The sequence below is a fragment of the Neofelis nebulosa genome, chromosome 5, assembly GCF_028018385.1.
Source record: "Neofelis nebulosa isolate mNeoNeb1 chromosome 5, mNeoNeb1.pri, whole genome shotgun sequence".
NCBI classification, from domain to species: domain Eukaryota; kingdom Metazoa; phylum Chordata; class Mammalia; order Carnivora; family Felidae; genus Neofelis; species Neofelis nebulosa.
In genome coordinates, this window is record NC_080786.1 from 75,342,152 (window position 1) to 75,363,470 (window position 21,319).

General features: G+C 42.8%; 1 protein-coding gene across 3 annotated transcripts in view; it reads right to left on the bottom strand.

Moving 5' to 3' along the window:
• The window catches only part of MCF2L2 (MCF.2 cell line derived transforming sequence-like 2), a 293,647-nt gene extending 274,334 nt beyond the window's left edge, over positions 1–19,313 (bottom strand). For 2 of the 3 annotated variants that reach the window (XR_009262037.1, XM_058730622.1), the window contains exon 1: positions 18,188–19,308. Coding sequence is in view for 2 of the 3 variants with exons in the window: in XM_058730622.1 (XP_058586605.1) it covers positions 18,188–18,263 (76 nt within the window). In the remaining variant the exon portion in view is untranslated. Of the gene's footprint in view, positions 1–18,187 lie in introns of all 3 variants that reach the window. The other variant, XM_058730623.1, reaches the window with a different exon arrangement.
• Between the last annotated feature and the right edge of the window lie 2,006 nt (positions 19,314–21,319).

A 21,319-nucleotide genomic window follows, 5' to 3' on the forward strand; every position in this document is an offset into this window, starting at 1 on the left:
CTGTACAGTAAGTATATGTTTAATTTTTTGAGAAACTGCCAACTGTTTTCTAAGTGGCCCTACCATTTTCCATTCCCACCAACATACTGTGTGGGAGATACAGACCCTTCTCATCCTCACTGGGACTTGGTATTGCCATTTTTTTAACTACTGTAATAAGTTTGCAACTTCCATGATGTTGAGCATATTTTCATGTGCTTATTTTCATCTGTGTTTCATCTTTGGGAAAGTATCCATTCAACTTTTTAATCCATTTTTAAGTTGGGTTGTTTGGTTTTCATTTAATGTTGAGTTTGAGAGTTCTTTACGTATTCTGGATAGAAGTCTTTTGTCAGATATATGATTCACAGAATTTTTTCCCTGAATGTTTTGTTTTCATTCTCTTAACAGTGTTTTTCTCAGAGCAAATACTTTTAATTTTGATGAAGTCCAATTCATCAAATTTTTCTTTTATGAGTTGTACTTTTGATGTCAACCTAAGAACTCTCTGTCCAACCAAGAACACAAAGACTTTCTCCTATGTTTTCTAACAGATTTCTCATTAGGTTTTACATTTAGATACATGGTCCACTTTGAGTTAATTTGTGTATATGGGGTGAGGTATAGGTCAAGGTTCATTTTTTTGTACACGGATGTGCAACTGTTCCAGCACCTCTTGTTGAAATTGCCTTTACACTTTATTCCACTGAATTGCCTTCATGCTTTTGTCTAAAATCAATTGACCATATTTGTGTGGAACTATTTCTGGGTTGTTTATTCTGTTCCATTGATTCTTTTTTCTATCCTTTTACCAACACCACATCATCTTGCTTACTTTGCTTGATAGTAAATCTTGAAATTAGGTAGTGTGAGTCCTCCTCTTTGTTCTTTTTCAAAAGATTTTGACTATTATAATTCTCGTTGCCTACTACAGCACCTTTTGCTGATTGTAAATTTTAGAATCTGTGATTGATTTCTACAAAAACAAACTTGATAGACTTAGGACTGGAGTTGTGTTTAATTTATAGATCAATTTGGAGAGGACTGACATCTTAATATTGACTCTTCTAAACCTTAAACACAGACTATGTATTATTTTTATAAACAGTTTTAAAGCCCTTTCGAAAACCACATAATGTTCATTTTCACTCATTTATTCTGCTTCTTTTTTAGACTATACCACAAAGCCATAGGAAATGATGAACATTATCTTTCTCTTTAAATTCTGGTTTGGTTTTCCCCAGGTGCTCAGGGAGAAAATGCTCATGTCACACCTGAAGGGCAAATCACATTTTAATAGTGGAATTTTCCTTCTCTTCTCTGCACTACTTTACGGCCTGAGGGGTTTTTCTTCCTTTGTAAGCAAAGCTTCTTTGGGTTACTGAAGGGATAGATACTGCAGTGGAAGCAAAATGGAATGAAAAGTAGAGGGCTTGGGTAAGGGAGCTCAGGAGGACCATCTTTCTAGTCTAGTTTAGTCTAGTCTAGTCTAGTCATCTTTCTAGCTCTGCACCAGAGCTTTCGCACCACTGAGGAAGCAAAAAAGAGAAAAGAGAAGGAAGCTATGGAGGAGGGAAGGAGCCAGTGAAATGGTGACTCAAAGGACCTGTGAAACCTCTAGGAGCTGGGGTGGCAAGAGGACATTTTAAAAACAGTGATGCCTACAGCTCCATGTCAAAGTGTCTGTCTAGACCATGAACATCTCCTCTCCCATCTTCAGAAAATTCTTCTGATCTTCTGTGTACATGACTTTTGAAATATTGAGGGGGAATTGAGTTCCACAACTAAATCAACCAAATGCAAAAGCAAAGCAGCAAATGTGGAAGAAAAAGAAGCAGAGAGGCTGGAAAGCCACAAGAGAAGCCCAATGAGAAGAGAGAGAAACTGGAGCTTACAGCTGAATATCTGCCTCCCTTGTTAAACTATAAACTCCAGGAGGACATCTTTCATTCGTCCCAGACCCCAGTACACCTGGGGAGCAGCAACAGGGCTGCAGCAGTGGAAGCGACAGGCTTCTGACCCTCACAGGGGTCATGGCTGCTCCTTCACACACCGTCCCCAGCACCTGGCCTAGTGCCCGGCAGTGGAGGCCTCAGTAAATGTGGTTAGTCTCAAACTGGGGCTTAAATAAAGAGAAACTGGCAGAAACTTCCCCTCAGTGACTGAATTAATTCTAGCCTCCTTGGGTAGAGAAAGAGAAAGGGGCTAAAATGAACTTAAGTTGATCTGATAACAGATAAAAACAAACAAACAAGACACACAAACCAAAACCTGAGCTGACCGTCATCTGGGCTTAGATAACTGGACAAAGAAATCCAGAAGTAACTCTTCTAGACCAGGTAAGACCAACATGCTCAAGCATTTGGGGCACCTGTAGTTTGTGCACCTGTGTTTGCTTTCTGCTTGAATCTCCCTCATAGGAAAGTCCTCTAAACACAGGGACTTTTTTATACAAAATAAAAATGCCATTGTGACTGAGGGTTATAACTTTATTAGGCTTTTTTTCCCCTAAAGCTCTGGTGGTTAGTTTAGGAAGAGCTAGTAGGCAGCACTCCTAAAAATGTCTTTCTTTACAAAGACCTATTCCTGTCTCAGTGCTTTATTTATTTTTGCTTATTACTTTTGCTTGCTTAAAGACTGTAAAATAAATCCTCATATTTATTATTATTATTATTATTATTATTATTATTATTATTTTAATTTTAGAGGAAGAGAGAGTGCACAAACAGGGGACAGGGGCAGAGAGAGAGAGAGAGAGATCTTATGCAGGCTCCACAGTCAGCACAAAGCTGGATGTGGGGCTCAATCCCACAACCCTGGGATCATGACCTGAGCTGAGATCAAGAGTCAGATGCTCAACCGACTGAGCCAACCAGGTGTCCCTAAATCCTCACATTTTAAATGACAGTTTTTCTTTGCAAGAAAGTGACTATTAATAAATGAACACTTCAAGTGGCTGGTAAAATACTTACACTCCGGTGACTAATGCTTTAAGCTTCCATTAGGTTTTTCAAAAGATTTTTAAAACTAATAACACATTTATCATTTACTTGTTTATATTCCCTTCTGTAATGAGAAATTAAATCGAGTATGAGAACTCACAGGCCTTGAAGCCAGCCAAACTTGACTTTTAATTCCACTCAGTATGACCTTGGGCAAGTTTCCTAATCTATTTAAGCCTCAAGTTTCTCCTCCATAAAAAAGGACTGTACTTGTAACTAAATTTAATTAAATCAACACTGTATAAAGTACAATATGTGACATTGAACAGACAGAAAATAAATGGTAGCTATGATAACATCACTCTTAATATTATTTCCATATCCTCTAGCCTCTACAATTCCTAGAGAAGGATCTAAATGAAGAAGGAAAAAAAGTGAGACACCAGACATAGATCTGCCTTCTAGCTTGAGGTCATTCCTTCTTTCAAGGTAACACTTAAAGCTTCTTAGTTGTCTGGGAGAGGTCCACTAACCAGGGAGGTCTGAGCAGAGAATGGAATAAACAGGACAACCAACACAGGAAGACCAACACAGTTGCCAAAAGTGGTCATTCCCCTTATTCTGTCCAATGAGAAAGGTTTCCCCTCTCCACGTACCTAAATCCTCTCCTTTCTTCAAACCCAGCTCAAATCATACATCTAATATACAGCTTTCTTGAATTGCTGAAGCTCACAACTTCAGCCCCCTAACAGCTCATGGTCTGTAGATCTAGCACAAAGCTTTGCTCATGATGAGCACTCTCCAAAAATCTGTTCATTGACCAGTTGGTATCCTGACATAGCTGTGGTGTGTAAGCACCGTAGTGACCACATAGTCAATGAGCCTTGGAGTATACCCCAAAGAAAGAAGCAGCACACCACACACACAGGGAATGGTTTCTATTTTGACCAGGGCCAGCTCTTAAAACTGCCCAAATAATTCACACTCTTACTGATTCTAAAGGTTGAAAGCATAAAGCCTGCACCTTCCAAGTTACTACACTTGTTCTGATAGGTGACTGCACAGTTTAAAGACCTCTTCTCTGCGGACTTCCTCCCCATCCCAAGACCAAACCAAATTCTAAACCCACAGTTGACATGATCAGAAATGCCTAATTTTCCTCTGAGCTGGTCCAATCGGGCCCTCTAGAGAAAGAATTTGTACAGAGAGACCCAGAGACTGAGAGTCAGTTAGTGATTGTCCCTAGATCAGGAAGGGGATATGGTTTGGGTGGCCATGTTGGGTTCATACTCACCGATAAAAAAATAGGGGGCCAGTCTGCAGTGATGAGCAGAAGAACGTTGCAGACACCAGAGAGAAGCAGAGACCAGAGACTAGATGACATCTGGGAAAGAACAGCCACCTCAGTTCTTGATTGTACATCTTGCTGAGGAGGCCCAGTGAAGCTTCCTGCTCTGAGGTTCCCATACTCCACAGCCTAAAAAGTGTGGAGCACTTGAGAACTAGTGGTCAGGAACTCAAATTCTGGAGCCAAATCTGCCTGGGTTCAAAGCCTGACCTTGCCACTACTAGCAGGGTGCTACAAAACAAACTATTTTGTCATTTGTTAACAGCAATATGTTAAATTCCAAAATCTCTAAAGTTTATTATAATCATCATTGCCTGCTAGTAAGAAATAAGTACTTGAATTCAGTAAGTCTATGATAATGAGATAGCCTTCCTTTTTAGACTCATTAAAATCAATCAATTCCTCCCTCTTGAAACAAGCAGAAAAAGAACCTACATCCATTTGGGAAGAGCTACTCCATGGTGCCAGACTAGGCTCAAAGCCTCCCTGGCTGAGCCATACTCACTAACATCTAAAGGGAAGCAGATGTGACAACAGCCTTACCCTTCAGGAAAAGTTCCAAGATAAGCAGGACCATTTCCATTTTGATCCTCAATGATTTCAGCTATCCCAGCAGAGATTTTTTTCCACTAGCTATATTAATTAAGTATAATTCGGCAGAAATTTCAGGCTATTTAGCATTTTTTAAAAATAGGAAACACAGACGTGCCTTGTAGCACAAAGGTAGGCCCTTGGCCATAGCAGGCCAAGGGAGGCCCTGTTAGGGGGGCAGGCATCCAATGACTGTGCCTAACATCCATGACTCTCTGACATGAGAGATCCCTATGCTTAGCTGGTTTCTGGATAACAGGTGGGAGGAAGCATTTTCATCTAGTTGAGCACTCTTAAACATGAACTACAGTTTTTTAACATTCAAGATCCCCAACACCTGGCAAAACACAAAGAAAACATTTTGAGACCCATTTTACTAATGTGGCTTGCAAAGTTCCTAGTAGCTTGCCTATAACAACACTGTAATGGAAAGAGGCTGTGTAAATGAAGCATATTTTCCCTGTGAAATACACACAAGGTAAAAAAAAAAAAAAAAAACAAGGAGACATTCTGCTTTCCCCTGGAACCCACAATGATGGGAAAGAGGCTCACTCTCACCCTAACAACAAGAAAAAGATAAACTACAAAACTATAACCTGTCCAGAACCTATATAAATAAAAAGAAATCACCTAAGGGGTGCCTGGGTGGCTCTGTCGGTTAAGAACCTGACTTCAGCTCAGGTCATGATCTCATGGTTGGTGGGTTCCAGCCCTGTGTGGAGCTCTGTGCTGACAGCTCAGAGACTAGAGCCTGCTTTAGCTTTTGTGTCTTCCTGTCTCTCTGCCCCTCCCCTGCTCGCTCGCTCTCTCACGCTCACTCTCTCTATCTCTCAAAAATAAATAAACATTGAAAATTTTAAAAAAAGAAAGAAATCACCTTAAAGTTTTAAACAAATTGTGAAAGGTTTAAGTATGGCCACCATAAGCCAGAATGCAAGGGGAGCTCCCAACTACCTGGAGGCTCTTCTCCCTAGACTGGGTATAGGGTAGGAGACTGGAGAGAGCCGGGGGGGCAGACCAGGAGGAGGGGAGGTGCCCAGGAAAAGCACATTCCTCCCTATGGACAAAAGCCTTCAGATGCTGAGGGAAAGCAGCTAACCCTTTAACTGGACTCCAGGGCACAAGTGAAGCTTGTGCTTGGACACTGCAGCTTGGATAAGATTAAAAGAAAACAAATAAAAACCCCTACTCCTGGGGGAGGCATAGAAAACTCTCTCAAAGAAGATCTGCCAAAAAATCTGGTTCAAATTATTTTAAAGCACTTGCAAACACACCCCAGATCTGATGCTTCATGTGAATTTATCCCATCTCTACAGTAATGATAAAATATTGAACACTGGCCCCCAACCACGAAATGGTTTCACCATCTCCAAAGTGCACTGTGTGAGAGGCATGCTCAGGACACCCCAGGCTAAATCCCAAAGAAAGAATTAAGGCAGTAGCTGATTCTCAGCAGGAATATAGATTATTCCACACTCACTCAAGGCAGCCTTTCACAATTCCGGCTGCTGCCCCAGTAAAGGCCCCGGAGTCCAGAGGCCTTCTCATGTCCTCTGCCACCCCTGCCTCACTTCCTCTGCCATGCTGGCCCCACTGCTTCATCCTGCAGGCATTTAAGCCATCCTTTTTTCAAACCTGTGCCCTACAGAGCAAGCATGCACTGCTCATGCTGCATTCTCTACTAAGTATGAGAGGACTACTGGTAGAATATTCCTCTTGACTAGATTGGAGGGACAATAAAATACTCATTTTCATGCTTCTCTTGCTAGTCCATAAAGCAAACAATCGAAGTTATTCTATACTCACAGAGTCTCTTTTGCTATAGTCTTCAAAGGATTTCTTTTTAACCACTTTCCACTATATAGTATCATTCCAACTTGTAAAATAAGCAGAGGGACTGGCATAATTATCACCCTATGTTAGCGATGAGGAAATTCAGGGAATAAAGAAAGTCTTTCCATTCAATTAAACATGTGATTCTTGATCTCCTATAATGTGTTCAATTTAGCCTACAAGGCCATAAAGCAATATTAGTTGGGATTTCTACCCTTAGGTAAGACACAGTCATGTTATTAGAAAAGACATTAGAACACATTCAACTAACAACCAATGTATCAGTATTTGGAAAAGAGAGAGAAAAATCAAGCTAGACTGAAATCAAATGCTCAAAAACATATATGAGATGAACACCAACTATTATAGGTGTTCAGAAAAGGGAGGGAGGCTGGGCCTGGTTGGCCCATTCTAAAAGGGTTCCTGGGGAGGCCAGATTTCAGGTTAAACCCCAGAGATTAAGATAGGCAGGCAGAGTGTTGCTAGTGAAAGGAACTACAAATGGGTCCTACACAGAAGAAAGTGGAACCAAGGGAGGCTGGCAGGGTGCGTGTGCAAAACAGGGTGCTTTCCAACCCATTCAAATAGAGCAAACAAAAGAAAGAGCTTTTTCATGAACAGTGCTGGGTACTGAGCTAAACCTAAGGATAGAAAGATGAATCACACATCTCCCTGCCTTCAGAGAGCAGACAATGGGGTGGTAAGGCAGAAATCCTTCCCCAGTACCAAATTAACATAAATATCCAGGCTTTTTAAAATTATTTTCAAGCAGTAGTAAAAATTTTTGCCTTGATATAATAGAACATTGGCTTTGAAATCAGATCTCAGTTCAAATCCTGATATCTACCACTTGGTAGCACTATAGCTTTAAGCATGCTACTGAACTTGATTTTTTTATTCTTAGTTTTGTCATCTTTCAAAATGAGAGTAATAACACCTACTTTTCAGAGTTGTAAAGATACAAAGGCATATGGAAAGGCCTAGCATTCAATAAATGTTACCTACCAATATTCCTAAATGGTAAAAGTTTAAACACTTATGCTTCTTCTTAGACTTTCTAGTTTCTTTTTTCTTTTCTTTTTTTTTTTTTAACTTTGAGTTAATTAACATACAGTGCAGTATTGGTTTCAGGAGTAGAATTCAGTGATTCCTCAGTTACACACAACACCCAGTGCTTATCACAACAAGTGCCCTCCTTAACACCCATCACCCATCTAGCCCATCTCCCACCCACCTCCCTCCATCAACCCTCAGTTTGTTCTCTGTTAAGAGTCTCTTGTGGTTTGTTGCCTTCTCTTGTCTTTTCCCCACCTTCCCATACATTCATCTGTTTTTTTTTCCTTAAATTCCACCTGAGTGAAAACATGATATTTGTCTTTCTCTGATTAACTTATTTCACTTAGCATAATACATTCTAGCTCTATCCACATCATTGCAAGTGGCAAGATTTCATTCTTTTTGATGGCTGAGTAATATTCCATTGTACATAGGGGTGCCTGGGTGGCTCAGTTGGGTAAGTGTCTGACTCTTGATTTTGGCTCAGGTCATGATCTCATGGTTCATGAGTTTGAGCCCCACATCAGGCTCTGTGCTGACAGCTCAGGAGCCTGCTTCAGATTCTGTGTGTGTCTCTCTCTCTGCCCCTCCCTCCCACTTGTGTTTTGTCTCTCTCTCTCTCTCTCAAAAATAAATAAACATTAAAAAAAATTCCATTATATATATACATATATACATGTGTATGTGTGTATGTGTATATATGTGTGTGTGTGTGTATGTATACATATATATATATATATATATATATATATATATATATATACCACACCTTCTTTTCCATTCATCAGTTGATAGACATTTGAGCTCTCTCTATAGTTTAGCTATTGTTTATAATGCTGCTATAAACATTGGAGTGCATGTACCCTTTTGAATCTGCTTTTTTGTATCCTTTGGATAAATACCTAGTAGTGTAATTGCTAGATTGTAGGGTAGCTCTATTTTTAATTTTTTGAGGAACCTCCATACTGTTCTCTAGACTGGGTGCACCAGTTTGCATTCCCACAAACAGTGCAAAAGGGTTCCCCTCTCTTTGCATTCTCACCAATACCTGTTGTTTCTTGTGCTGTTAATTTTAGCCTTTTTTTTTTTAAGTTTACTTATGTATTTTTGAGAGAGAGCATGAGTGGGGGAGGGGCAGAGAAAGAGGGAAAGAGAGAGAATCCCAAGCAAGCTCCACACTGTCAGTGCAGAGCCTGATGTGGGGCTTGAACCCACAAACCATGAGATCATGACCTGAGCTGAAATTGGACACTTAACCAACTGAGTCACCCAGGCACCATAATTTTAGCCATTTTGACAGGTGTGAGGTGGTATCTCATCATAGTTTTGATTTGTATTTCCCTGATGATGAGTGATGGTGAGTATCTTTTCATGTGTCTGTTAGCCATCTGGATGTCTTCTTTGGAAAAGTGTCTATTCATGTCTTCTGCCCATTTCTTAACTGGATTGTTTTTTGGGCGTTGAGTTTGATACATTCTTTATAGATTTTGGATACTAAACCTTTATCTGATATGCCATTTGCAAATATCTTCTCCCATTCCATAGGCTGCCTTTTAGTTTTGCTGATTGTTTCCTTCACTGTGCAGAAGCTTTTTATCATGATGAAGTCCCAACAGTTCATGTTTGCTTTTGTTTCCCTTGCCTTCAGCAACATGTCTAGTAAGAAGTTGCTCCAGACAAGGTCAAAGCAGCTGCTGCCTGCTTTCTCCTCTAGGATTTTGATGGTTTCTTGTCTCACAGTTAGGTCTTTCATCCATTTTGAGTTTATTTTTGTGTATGGTGTAAGAAAGTGGTCCAGTTCATTCTTCTGCATGTTGCCATCCAGTTTTTCCAGCTCCATTTGTTGAAGAGACTGTCTTTTTTTCCACTGGATATTCTTTCCTGTTTTGTCAAAGATTAGTTGACCATATAGCTGTGGGTACATTTCTGGGTTTTCTATTCTGTTCCACTGATCTATGTTGGTCTTTCTGGTTTCTTGCTTGAAATCTGCATCTTCAGATAGGTTAACTCCACAGGTTTTTTTCAAAGGCAGACAATGAAGAATCCTGGTGTGAAGGCCAGCAATGAACTAGAGGACTAAAGCTTTAGTAATGCATCTGTTGGAAGTCGATGAGACCCCGGGGTAATAAGCTCAGTCACATCCTACGGACACACTGGAAACAGAAACCACTGGTGGGAGGTCCTCTCTGAAACCAGGAGGAAGAACACTCGTTGGCAGCAATATTTCCCTCTCCTCTGCTTTTATAACTTGCCACCACCAGTGGAAAGACTTGAGGGTGTCCCATGTGCCAAGAGACAGCAACACTCAGGCAGCTGGGCTCTGTTTCTGAGTTTTGCATTTGGCACTGCAGAGGAGAAAGCAAAGGTGTGACCCCAGGTGGGGAGAACATAAACTCTTCTCCAAAGCAGCATTTCAGGATTAGCCTTCAACCCTACTAGAACAGACTTCCACAAGGAGCAGAGGGGTGCAAGAGGAAGAGAAGAATATTGGTGGTGTCTATGATGTACTAGAGCAAAGGACAAAGTAGGAGATGATGCTGTCCTTTTATCTAAAGTCATTCTCGAGGCTCCTAGGTGGCTCAGTTGGTTAAGTGTCCAACTTCAGCTCAGGTCATGATCTCATGGTCTGTGAGTTCAAGCCCCGCATCGGGCTCTGTGCTGACAGCTCAGAGCCTGAAGCCTGTTTCAGATTCTGTGTCTCCTTCTCTCTCTGACCCTCCCCCGTTCATGCTCTATCTCTCTCTGTCTCATAAATAAATAAACGTTTAAAATAATTTTTTTAAGTCATTCTCACTATCACTGCTTCTCAAGTTTCTCCCTCCAACAGTTACTAGGGACTGACAAGGCAGCATTTACACATTCATCTTCTACCAATCCTGTGAAGTATTATTATCTGCATTTTACATATGTGGGAGCCATGACTCAGAAGTAAAGTGATGTGCTAAAGGCTACACAGCTGTTTTCTGGCAAAGCCTGTGCATGGCCTTAGTTCACATCTGGAAAGGCAGGCTTTGTCACTGATATTTCCCACATTATAGAAGATGATCACCTCCATAATCAATATTATTTAGACACTAAGAAATCCTAATTTAACAAATGACCATTTTCTATAATATGGATAGTTGTTATCATCGTGACAACATTTTGGTTAATACTTGCTTGGTACCCTTCACCCAAAGCTGGCATTTCACACCATAAAGACAATGATATCCATTCAGTCTCTTTAGAGCACCACATTATATCTGAGTAAATTCAATTACCATTAAACTGAAATTCTACTCCTTCTCCTTCACCATCCCCAAATGGACAACTCAAAGGCATAAGTCACAGCATACATTACCAATGCTCGGTGAAGTAGTGAGGTAGCTGGTCTCCAAGGAGGCAACTGTGACAGCAGAAAAACTCCTTAAACCCTAACCCTACCCCAAGATATCTGCATCCTAATGCCCAGACACTGTGTAGGTCTGGAAATTAAGGTTGCAGATGGAATTAAGGCTGCTAATCAACTGACCTTAAAATAAGGAGAGCCCAATGAAATCACAAGAGTCCTTAAAAGTAGAAGAGGGAAGCAAAAGAGAGAACCATAGAGATGGCAACACAAGAAAGACCAGCCAAAAGCAATCCTGAAAAAGAAAACCAAAGCCGGAGGCACCACAGTCCTGGACTTCAAGCTGTATTACAAAGCTGTAATCATCAAGACAGTATGGTACTGGCACAAAAACACTTAGATCAATGGAACTGAACAGAGAACCCAGAAATGACCCAAAAACGTATGGGTCTTTGACAAAGCAGAAAAGAGTATCCAATGGAATAAAGACAGTCTCTTCAGCAAATGATGCTGGGAAAACTGGAGAGCAACATGCAGAAAAATGAACCTGGACCACTTTCTTACACAATACATAAAAATAAACTCAAAATGGATGAAAGACCTAAACATAAGACAGGAAGCCATCAAAATCCTAGAGGAGAAAACAGGCAAAAACCTCTTTGACCTCAGCCATGGCAACTTCTTACTCAACACGTCTCCAGAGGCAAGGGAAACAAAAGCAAACATGAACTATTGGGACCTCATCAAAATAAAAAGCTTCTGCACAGTGAAGGAAACAATCAGCAAAACTAAAAGGCAACCAACGGAATGGGAGAAGATATTTGCAAATGACATATCAGATAAAGGGTTAGTATCCAAAATCTAAAAAAAGTATCAAACTTACCCAAAAAACAAATAATCCAGTGAAGAAATGGGCAAAAGGCCTGCATAGACACTTCTCTAAAGAAGACATCCAGATAGCTAACAGACACGTGAAAAAATGCTCAACATCACTCATTATCAGGGAAATACAAATTAAAACCACAATGAGATACCTCATCTCACACCAGTCAGAATGGCTAAAATTAACAACTCAGGCAACGACAGATGTTAGCAGGGTGCAGAGAAAGATGATCTCTTTTGCACTGCTGTTGGGAATGTAAACTGGTGCAACCACTCTGGAAAACACTATGGAGGTTCCTCAAAAAGTTAAAACTAGAACTCATGTGTCAATGTCTGAGCTACAAAACTGTTAAGAAAATGAATCTGTGGCATTTTAAGCCAGTAATTTTGTGGTAATTTGTTATAGCCACGTAGAAAATGGATACAGAAACCAATATTTCCATGCCTCACGGGTGGGCATGCTAATCCTCCCATTGAGAGAAGGAGTTGTGCCCCCTCCCCTTGAATCTGGGCTGGGCCTGGGACTGCTTTGACCAAAAGAACTTGGAAAAAATGACTTAACAGGACATCAAGCCCAGTCATCAAGAAGTCCTGGCAGCTTCTTGCTTCACCCCTATCAGAGACCTGAGCTTTGAAGTAAGACCTGGAGAAAAGACCACATGGAGAGGACCTGGAAGATAAGATGCCACCATGGAGAGAGACCACATGAGGGAACATCAAACCATCCCCACAGCCCCAGTTGCCATCTGATTACAACAGCTTGAGAGAATTATGAGATATAATTAAAGGGTTGCTGTTTCAATGCACTAAGTTTTGGAGTAGTTTATTACCTAAAAAACAGACAAATGAAACAGCAAAACACTATCCCACAACAGCAACAACAAAAGGTCATGGTCTATTATACATGTTGTATCACAAGAATAAATCCAGTTTAAATAGGCCTTCTAAGGAGAAGTAATTTTCACTGAAGAAATCAGTATATAATTTTTCACTCTGGAGTCTTTGTTGAACAACCTGGGGAATCTTGCCATCTTAACAATAATAAGTCTGATCTGTGAACATGGCATGTCTTCACAGTTATTTGGCTCTTTTAATTTCTTTCAACAACGATTTATAGTTCTTAGATGACATGTTTTCACCTCTTATTAAGTTTATTCCTGAGTATTTTGTACTTTTTTATGGTATTGTAAATTGGATTGTTTTCGTAATTTCATTTCCAGATTATTCATTGCCGATGTTTAGAAAGTTTGTTTTTTGGATTTTTTCAAATTTTTTTTAAAGTTTATTTATTTTTGAGGGAGAGAGAGAGCGTGCAAGCAGGGGAAGGGCAGAAAGAGAGGGAGACAGAATCTGAAGCAGGCTGCAGACTCTGAGCATCAGCACAGAGCCCTACATGGGACCCAAACCCACGAACCGCAAGATCATGACCTGAACCGAAGTCAGATGCTTAACCAACTGAGCCACCCAGGTGCCCCTAGAAAGTTTGTTTTTGTATATTGATGTGGTATTCTGAAACCTTCAACTCCTTTATTAATTCTAACAGCTTTTTTAATGTATTCCTTAGGATTTTCTATTTACACAATGTCATCTGCAAGTACAGATACTTTTACTTCTTCCTTTCCTATCTGGATGCCTTTTACTTCATTTGCCTAACTGTTCTGACTAGACTCTCCAGCATGTTTTTTGTTTGTTTTGTTTTATGAATTTTAATGTTTACTTATTTCTGAGAGAGAGACAGAGTACAAGTGGGGGAGGGGCAGAGAGAGAGGGAGACACAGAATCCAAAGCAGGCTCCAAGCTTTGAGCTGTCAGCACAGAGTCTGACACGGGGCTCTAACTCACAAACTGTGAGCCTGACCTGAGTTGAATCAAGCACTTAACTGAGCCAGTCAGTTAATGCTGGCTAGCGTAATGCTGAATCCAGCATAATGCTGAATAGAAACGGTGAGGGTAGACATCCATGTCTTGTTCCTGATCTTAAGGGGAAAGCATTCAGCTAACCCTGATGTTAGCTGTGGATTTTTAAGATACCCTTTACCAAGTTGAGGAAACTCCTCTCAATTCCTAGTTTGTTGGGTATTTTTTTAATCACAAAAAGTATGAAATTCCATCAAATACCTTTTCTGCCTCTACTGAGATGATTATGTGGCTTTTATTCTTTATTCTATTGATACAGTGTATTACATCAATTGATTGTCAGAGGCTAAAACACCCTTGCATTCCTGAGATAAATCCCATTTGATCATGGTGTGCAATCCTTTTTATATGTTGCTGGATTTAGTGCTCATATTTTGTTGAGGCTTCTTGTATCAGCATTCATAAGAGATATTAGCCTGTAGTTTTCTTTTCGTGTAACGTCTTTGTCTGGTTTTGACATTGGGTAACACTTGCCTTTAAAATGAGTTAACAAATGTTCCTGCTCTTCTATTTTTTAGAAGAGTTGTGAGTAATTGGTATTAATTCTTCTTTAAATGTTTGATAGAATTTGCCAGTGAAGTGATCTGGTGTTTTATTCTTTCTGGATTCTGAAATTCCATAAAGGAACAATGTGATTCTATAGTCCAGAATAAAGGGTAAAGGATAGTTCTACTTGTGTACTGCATGGGTAAAACACACCTAGACACTTCTCACATGTGAACTGCATATTTTTGAGGGTACCTGACAAACTAACAAAATCCAAAGAAGGAAGTCTCCACAGTGAAAGACATCATATGAAGAGCTTTTGAAGAGCTAAATGTTTACCTGAAAAATGGGATTTAGGAGGCAAAAGAGTTATCCACAAACACTTCAGAATTGTGCTTCAAAATATAAAAATTTCCAGAGTGCCTGGGTGGCTCAGTCAATTAAGGCTCTTGTTTTCAGCTCAGGTCATAATCTCACAGTTTCATGGGTTCCAGGCCCACATCAGGCTCTGGGCTGACAGTGCAAAGACTGCTTGGAATTCTCCCTCTCTCTCTCTCTGCCCCTACCCCACTCATGCTGTTTCTGTCTCTCTCAAAAACAAATAAAGAAACTTTTTTTAATGCCTTAAAAATATATATATATTTATATTTATATATATATTTATATATTTTTATATATATTTATATTTATATATTTATATTATATATATATATAAATTTACTGGTATTACTCAATACTCAAAGTCCACTCCAAGGCACAACAAATCATTCATTTATTCAACGAACTTTATTCTGCATTTCCTTAGAAGGAGGCCCTGTGTTAGGTAACTGCCTAGGATAGATAGATTGATAATGTAGAGTCTAGGAGCAGAGATAAGACAAGCTCACAAAAACTAACCATAGTACAAGGGAGAGAATGAGAGGTGTCATGTGAGTAGAATAAAACCTACTGTGAAATTCAGAGGCAGGAGTCTTTATTTCCCACTGGCAGGACAAAGGCACCTGGAAAAGGAAGCATTGAGTTGAGCATGAAGGGTGTGTACTAATTTTTGTGGGGAGAAATATATTAAGAGGTCATTCCAGATGGAGGGAAAGCAGAAGCAAAAGTTTAGAGGTGGAAACAGAGTCAGACATTGTGGTGGAACAAAGCTGAAGAAATGAATAGCCCAAGTTGACCAACAATACAGGTAGAACTATCAATTATTGGGGGATAAAACTAGAAGGGTGCCAAATAAAGTACAAAGAACTTGTATTCTAAGCTACAGAGAATGACTATGCAAAGGTACTGTTAAAGGTTTTAGAAGATACAAATGCTGTGTATAGGTGTGGGTGTTTATTCCTGGTATAAGTTAGAGGCAAACATGGGAGAGGCAGGAGGCTTGCACAATGGTTATGAGAAATGAAGTCCCGAAGCAGGTCTCAAGAAGGTCACAGTGGCGTTTGGAGAGAGACCAATGAGATATTTCAGAAATTGAATCAACAAACCCTAGACCTGAACTGGCAAATCTAAGGGACCGTGGAAACAGCAGAAATCCCAGCTGGAGGAGGAACTGGCTGGCGGGGGGACTGAGAGTGGCAGAGTGAATATGGAAGTACAGTGTTATTACCCAGATGAGTGGTTAGGGTAGAACTGGGGGAATGTTCTAACCTACAGTCTTGCTCCAAGCACTTCTCAGCCTTTCCCCAACTCCATAGGGCTCAGAGGCTGCTCGACAAGAAAATGCCTGAAAAGAACAATCAAACACAGAGCCAATCCTCCCTAGCAGATGCTTCACTGGCTACCCAGTGTAAGTCTCCATGATAGTAAGGGCTGGTTGCCCCCTCAGTTGAGATCCACAAATAGACGATCTGAACGGCTGCCTTCTGGTCCTGCCATTCTTTACCTCTGAAACCTTAAAAGATGAACTTTCTAAGTCTCCTTCATTTGTAACATGGGGATGATAATGTATACTCCATCTATTTCACAGGTTTGTGAGGTTACACAGGAAGATGCAGACTGCTGTAAGACACACAAATGCCAGAAGTTCTCTGAGCAGAAACTATAAAAAAAAAAAAAATTCATGTCTGTATCCTTCATAGAGCTAAGTATAGAAAAAGGGAGGGAGCAAGGTGGGCAAGAAAATACCATAGCCTGGACCCCAGGGGCCTGTGTTAACCAAGGAATATTGCCTACCAGATCTTCGAGAAGATCCCATTACCCAGAGAAACAGGAGGGACCTTGATAATCATCCAGGTCAACCTCCTTGTTTAACAAATGGGAAGTTTTACCCTGAGAGAGGCCCAGTGATCTGACCAAGATCTTTAGTGGCATATGGGGATATGGCCAATAACACATTCACAGTTTAGATGGTGATTTTACCCACATCAGTTTACAAATAGCCTTTGAGCTGGGTGGGAAAGGATTATTAAAATTCCCATTTTTTAGTGTGAGGTTCAAAGACTTGTCCAGGAGGGATTCAAATCCAAATGGCCATACCCCCCGGTCCACTGCTCTTTCCTTACAGCACAATTTCACACACATGTGCCATTTCAAGCACAATCATTTCAGCATTCAATATATTTCAAACTCCAAATTGTTTGTTTCAGCCTGCCTTCAGCAATATTTCACATTCAACCTTCCCCAGTAGAATTCTACTGACCTTTCATCTTAAAGAAAAACCAGTTCAGCAGCCACCTTGGTACCAGAAACATATTTTTAAATGAATCATCAAAACTGGGTCTTTCCAGATAAATCATCTTCACAAAGTATATCCCTATATGTGAATCATTCAAGACGTATATCATTATTGCACTAAATACACTGGACTAGGGTGCTCGAAGAGCAATGATAGTTCATTAATTGAAGCAATATGTAACATACAAATGCTAAGAAGGCTTTTTAGCAAAGGAGTGGAACACTGAGGTAAAAACTTCCTCACTTTATCAGTAAAAACTAATTTGCATTATGGAAGGATCTCAAAGTTAGTGACCAACACTGCGAATGACCCCGATAATTCTAGTCATCAACATCCAAAGGATATCTACCTGAATGTGTTTTTATTTGGGGAGGCCCAGGGAAGGAGTGGGGGAAGAAAAGGCTAAGATGGAATCAACGCACCAACTGCCTCAGTGTCCTCTTTACTAAACAGGGCCTGTCCTTCCACCACAACCCTTATTTCAGGAGCAAGGCATTCATGTTCAGCTGCCCTTTTTTAACTCAACAGAAGAGGGTTAACATTGCTCAGTCCCTTGAAGCTTGCAAGGCTTCTCATTGGGGTTCACTAGGAGTGTGCTGACACCTCCAAGCGGTACTACCAACGGGCCGGGAGCCCGGCTGTGTAGCGACCCTCTACCTTAACCTGCGTTGCACTACGCGAGCTTGGGAACGAGCTCGGGCGCTTCGCAGTACTTTCTGCTGGAAAGCACCGGCATTCGTTCCTCAAGTTCCCTCTCCTTTCTCTTCATCTCGTAAAACCTCTACACAACTCCCCACCCCGACCGGGTCTGCGCAGGTAACTGATCCTCAGAGCCCAGCAGCCCCCGAGGGGGACTAGGCACCTGCCTGGTGAAGGCACCTGCCACCGGCCTGCCCCGGCCATGCCGGGCGTGGGGGACCTCAGGGATGCCCCCCGCACTAGCCGCCTCCACAACCACCACCGCCAGCAGCAGCAGCAGCAGCAGCGAGGCCGAGAGGCCGGGCCCGCGCCCCACGGCCTTCCCACGGAGGGCGCTGCCCGGGGGCTGCGGGCTAGCGCGGGGAGGACACCGGCTCCCGAGACTACGCCCCCACCTCCATTAATAAAACGCAAGGGGGGGGGTAAAAAAAAAAAAAAAAAGCTCCATTTACCGACATGAGTGATCACTGTGGCCAGTCGCCGGCTGAGCTCCTGGGGGGCCATTTCTTCCTGTAGCCAAAATAGCATTTCACCGAAAAGCTACTCAGTGTATAAACAAAACAAAGCAACAGGAAAGTGTTTGTATGGCTGCTAACGGATGGTGTTTCAAAAGCATCTCCTCCCGAGGATGCGATGCCCTCACACTCTTCCTCTCTCTCTTCAGGCACAAAACGAGTCACTCCCAGCCCAGGCCAACTTTCCTGGGCCGCTCGGCCAGCCCCGCTAGCCACGCCCTGCGGGGTATTGTTTTAAAGATTAAAGTCCAGTAGCTTTGCAAACGTAACGTCTGGCTTTGAGAGAGAGGGAAATGGCAGTTTTGGAGGTGAGAAAAGCAAGTCGCCCCAAAGCTCGCCGTAACCGCGCGTCAGGCTTCCCCCGCCGAGGAAGCGCGTAGGTTTCGGGATTTGCGGTCCGGATGGGTCGGGTCTTCGGCGCCGCCTTTCGGGAGGGTCGGGAAGAAGGATGCTTGGCGGGCACACGCGGAGGACGGAGGAGCGGAGCAGCGGAGGAGCGTAGGCGACAGGCTGCCTGAGGCCCCGGCTCCCGTGCGCGGCCCGCCTCCCGCCCCGCTGCGCGCCCGGAGCTCGGGTCTCCGCGCCCACCTCTCCCCGCCCGCCGCAGCGCGCACGCGCCCGAGCACCATCTGTTGCCAGCTGGAGAAGCTGCGCCCCTTGCTCTGCCGGGAGCCCGCGCTGCGGTCGCCGAAGTGGGGGCGACTCAGGGTCTGTCCTCGCCGCTGTGGGGGAGAGGAGACAGCAATTTCCGCGCTCCTGCCTGTGCCGGGGTTCTGAACGCCGGCCTCGGCCCCTCTCCTTGCCCGCCAGGTGTCTGCGGAGCGGCCGAGGCGAGAAGAGGGCTGACGGGGAGAGGTGCAGTCATCCCGCCAGGGGCTGCTGCTCGCGCCCCCGCCCCAGGGGTTGTCACACGCAGTTATCAGCGTGCACTGGGCGCACTCGCACTTGGAGCCGGGAGCGCGGGCTGTGCGCGTACAGGGCTGGGCACGCATGTGCGACACACATCTCCGCCGTGTGGGCCTTTTCCTTTGTGCAACTACTCCAGGGCGCCACCGCTCCGTCTGCCACAGAGAGGCGCGCCAATGCTCCATCCTAAAAAGGCTCTGGCACCAGTCCCACGCGGGGCCCTCCTCCCTGTCGGCTCCCGGAGCGTCTTCGAGCCGCTATCCCGCTGCCATCGCTGTCACGCAGTTTCCTCAGGTGGCCTCAGATACTACCAGACAGGTAGCAAAAGACTAACCCAGCTCAGCAGAACTCCACGGCAAAAGCCTGAGCAAATGCGAATCTGGTCAGGTTGTTCTTCAATCCATTCTACAATGAGGGAGCCTGATTATCTGGTCAAAAGAATGCCAGGACCATCCCAGGTTGTGAGCCGATGTCAGGAAGCTCAGCTCTTCTCTTTGACATGTAAAACGTCAGACCCCAAACACTCTGGATCCAATTTCTAGTAGTAGCCACTCATCCCAGGGGTTTGAGGACATTTGTAAATGCTTTCTGTAACAACTGTGGGCTGTGTCTAAGAGATGTTAGTCCACCTAGGGCCTGCAATTCATGTAAAAGGTTACTCTTTCCTTTGAGGTATGGTCTCTTTACACTCTGCCTGCACAAGTAGGGCAACCATTTTCATAGCAACTTCTTGCAAGAGATTCAGAAAAGGGTTAAAGGCACAAAGAAGTACGGCAGCTTTGTATTGCATTTCCATGGTGGTTTCTGCCTATTCAAGAGTCACAAGTATTTTCGAGGAACCAAAATGCAGCGTTTCTTGATAGTGGTTCAAGAGCCTGGTGTCTGGTCAGAGCCAGCTGTTGAGTTTTGATCACTAAAAACAAGCACATTGCTAAGGAGACAGATGATGTGCGGCTTTCTGGACTTTGCAGATCCAATGACCTCAGCTTCCTGGGTTAGGCCTGGTCCTTATGTGTGAGAATCATGGAAAGGAGGGAGATAGGGAAGGGGCTAAGGAAGAGGAGGCAGGAGAAGCTGATGACTAGGAATGAGGGAGAAAACGAAAGGGATACAAAAGAAATCACACTCAGAGTGCTGCTGTCCTTTCCCACATCTGTACCTTCAGTCTTCAAAGGTTTCCATGGAGATGAGTTGTCTGAGTTTATGGCAAGATGTAGCAGGCAGGGCCTGTCCTCAGAAACCAATTCTGCCCCTCATGTGTAACACATGCTTTCCCAGGGCCCCAACTGCTTCATGTGGGCTATGAGGAGGTGGGTCTGTGAACTCCAAGTTCCCTTTTCCAGTTCTGAAATCCTGTAATTGTAACTAAGAAGTTACCATTGATAGGACTGCATAGTGTTCAATGCCTCCCCTTTCCCCCAAGAAAACAAACAGTCACTGTCTCCATTGCTCTTGTGAATATGGACATTCTTGCTGTGTTCTCTTCTTCCTGTCCACCATCCTCCTTTCCGAGCTTCCTATTCTCCTTCCTATTTATGATCTGTTTCCTGATTCTGACAAATTGCATTGCTCCCATATCTGGCAAAATCAAGGAACAAGCCAGGATAACCTGCCTCCTCCAGTGAAAGAATTAGCAACCAGTCACATCTGTTGAACATCTATTATATGCCCAGGGTTGTGATAGGTAGTGCCCAGTACAGCAACTGCCACCACCATATACTAAATGACCACTCTGTGCCTGGTGCAATGGTAGGCATTTCACAAACATCATTCAAGCCTCAAAGCAACCTTCTAAGGGCTTTAGTCTCATTTTATGGGTGTTGCTAGTACAAAGACAAAACTGTGTTACTAATCTTATGAACCTAGACCATTCTCTACCTTCAGGTAAAGATTTGCCTAAGCCTGGAAAGAGAAACCATCCTCCAAGCACTGCCAAGGTAGATTCCACCTCTGTTGGTGAACTCTCAGCACCACCTCACAATGAAGAGGAAAGAAAAATGACCCACTTTGGGTGACGCAGATGAGGGTGAGGGATGCCTGGGCCTCACAGGGTCACCCATTTGAGTCTAGACTTGTCGTTTTCAAGCTAGCAGAATCACCTAAAATACAGGTTTGGGTTTTGTTTTCTTGTTTTTTTAATACAGATTCCTGGTCCCCGTGTCC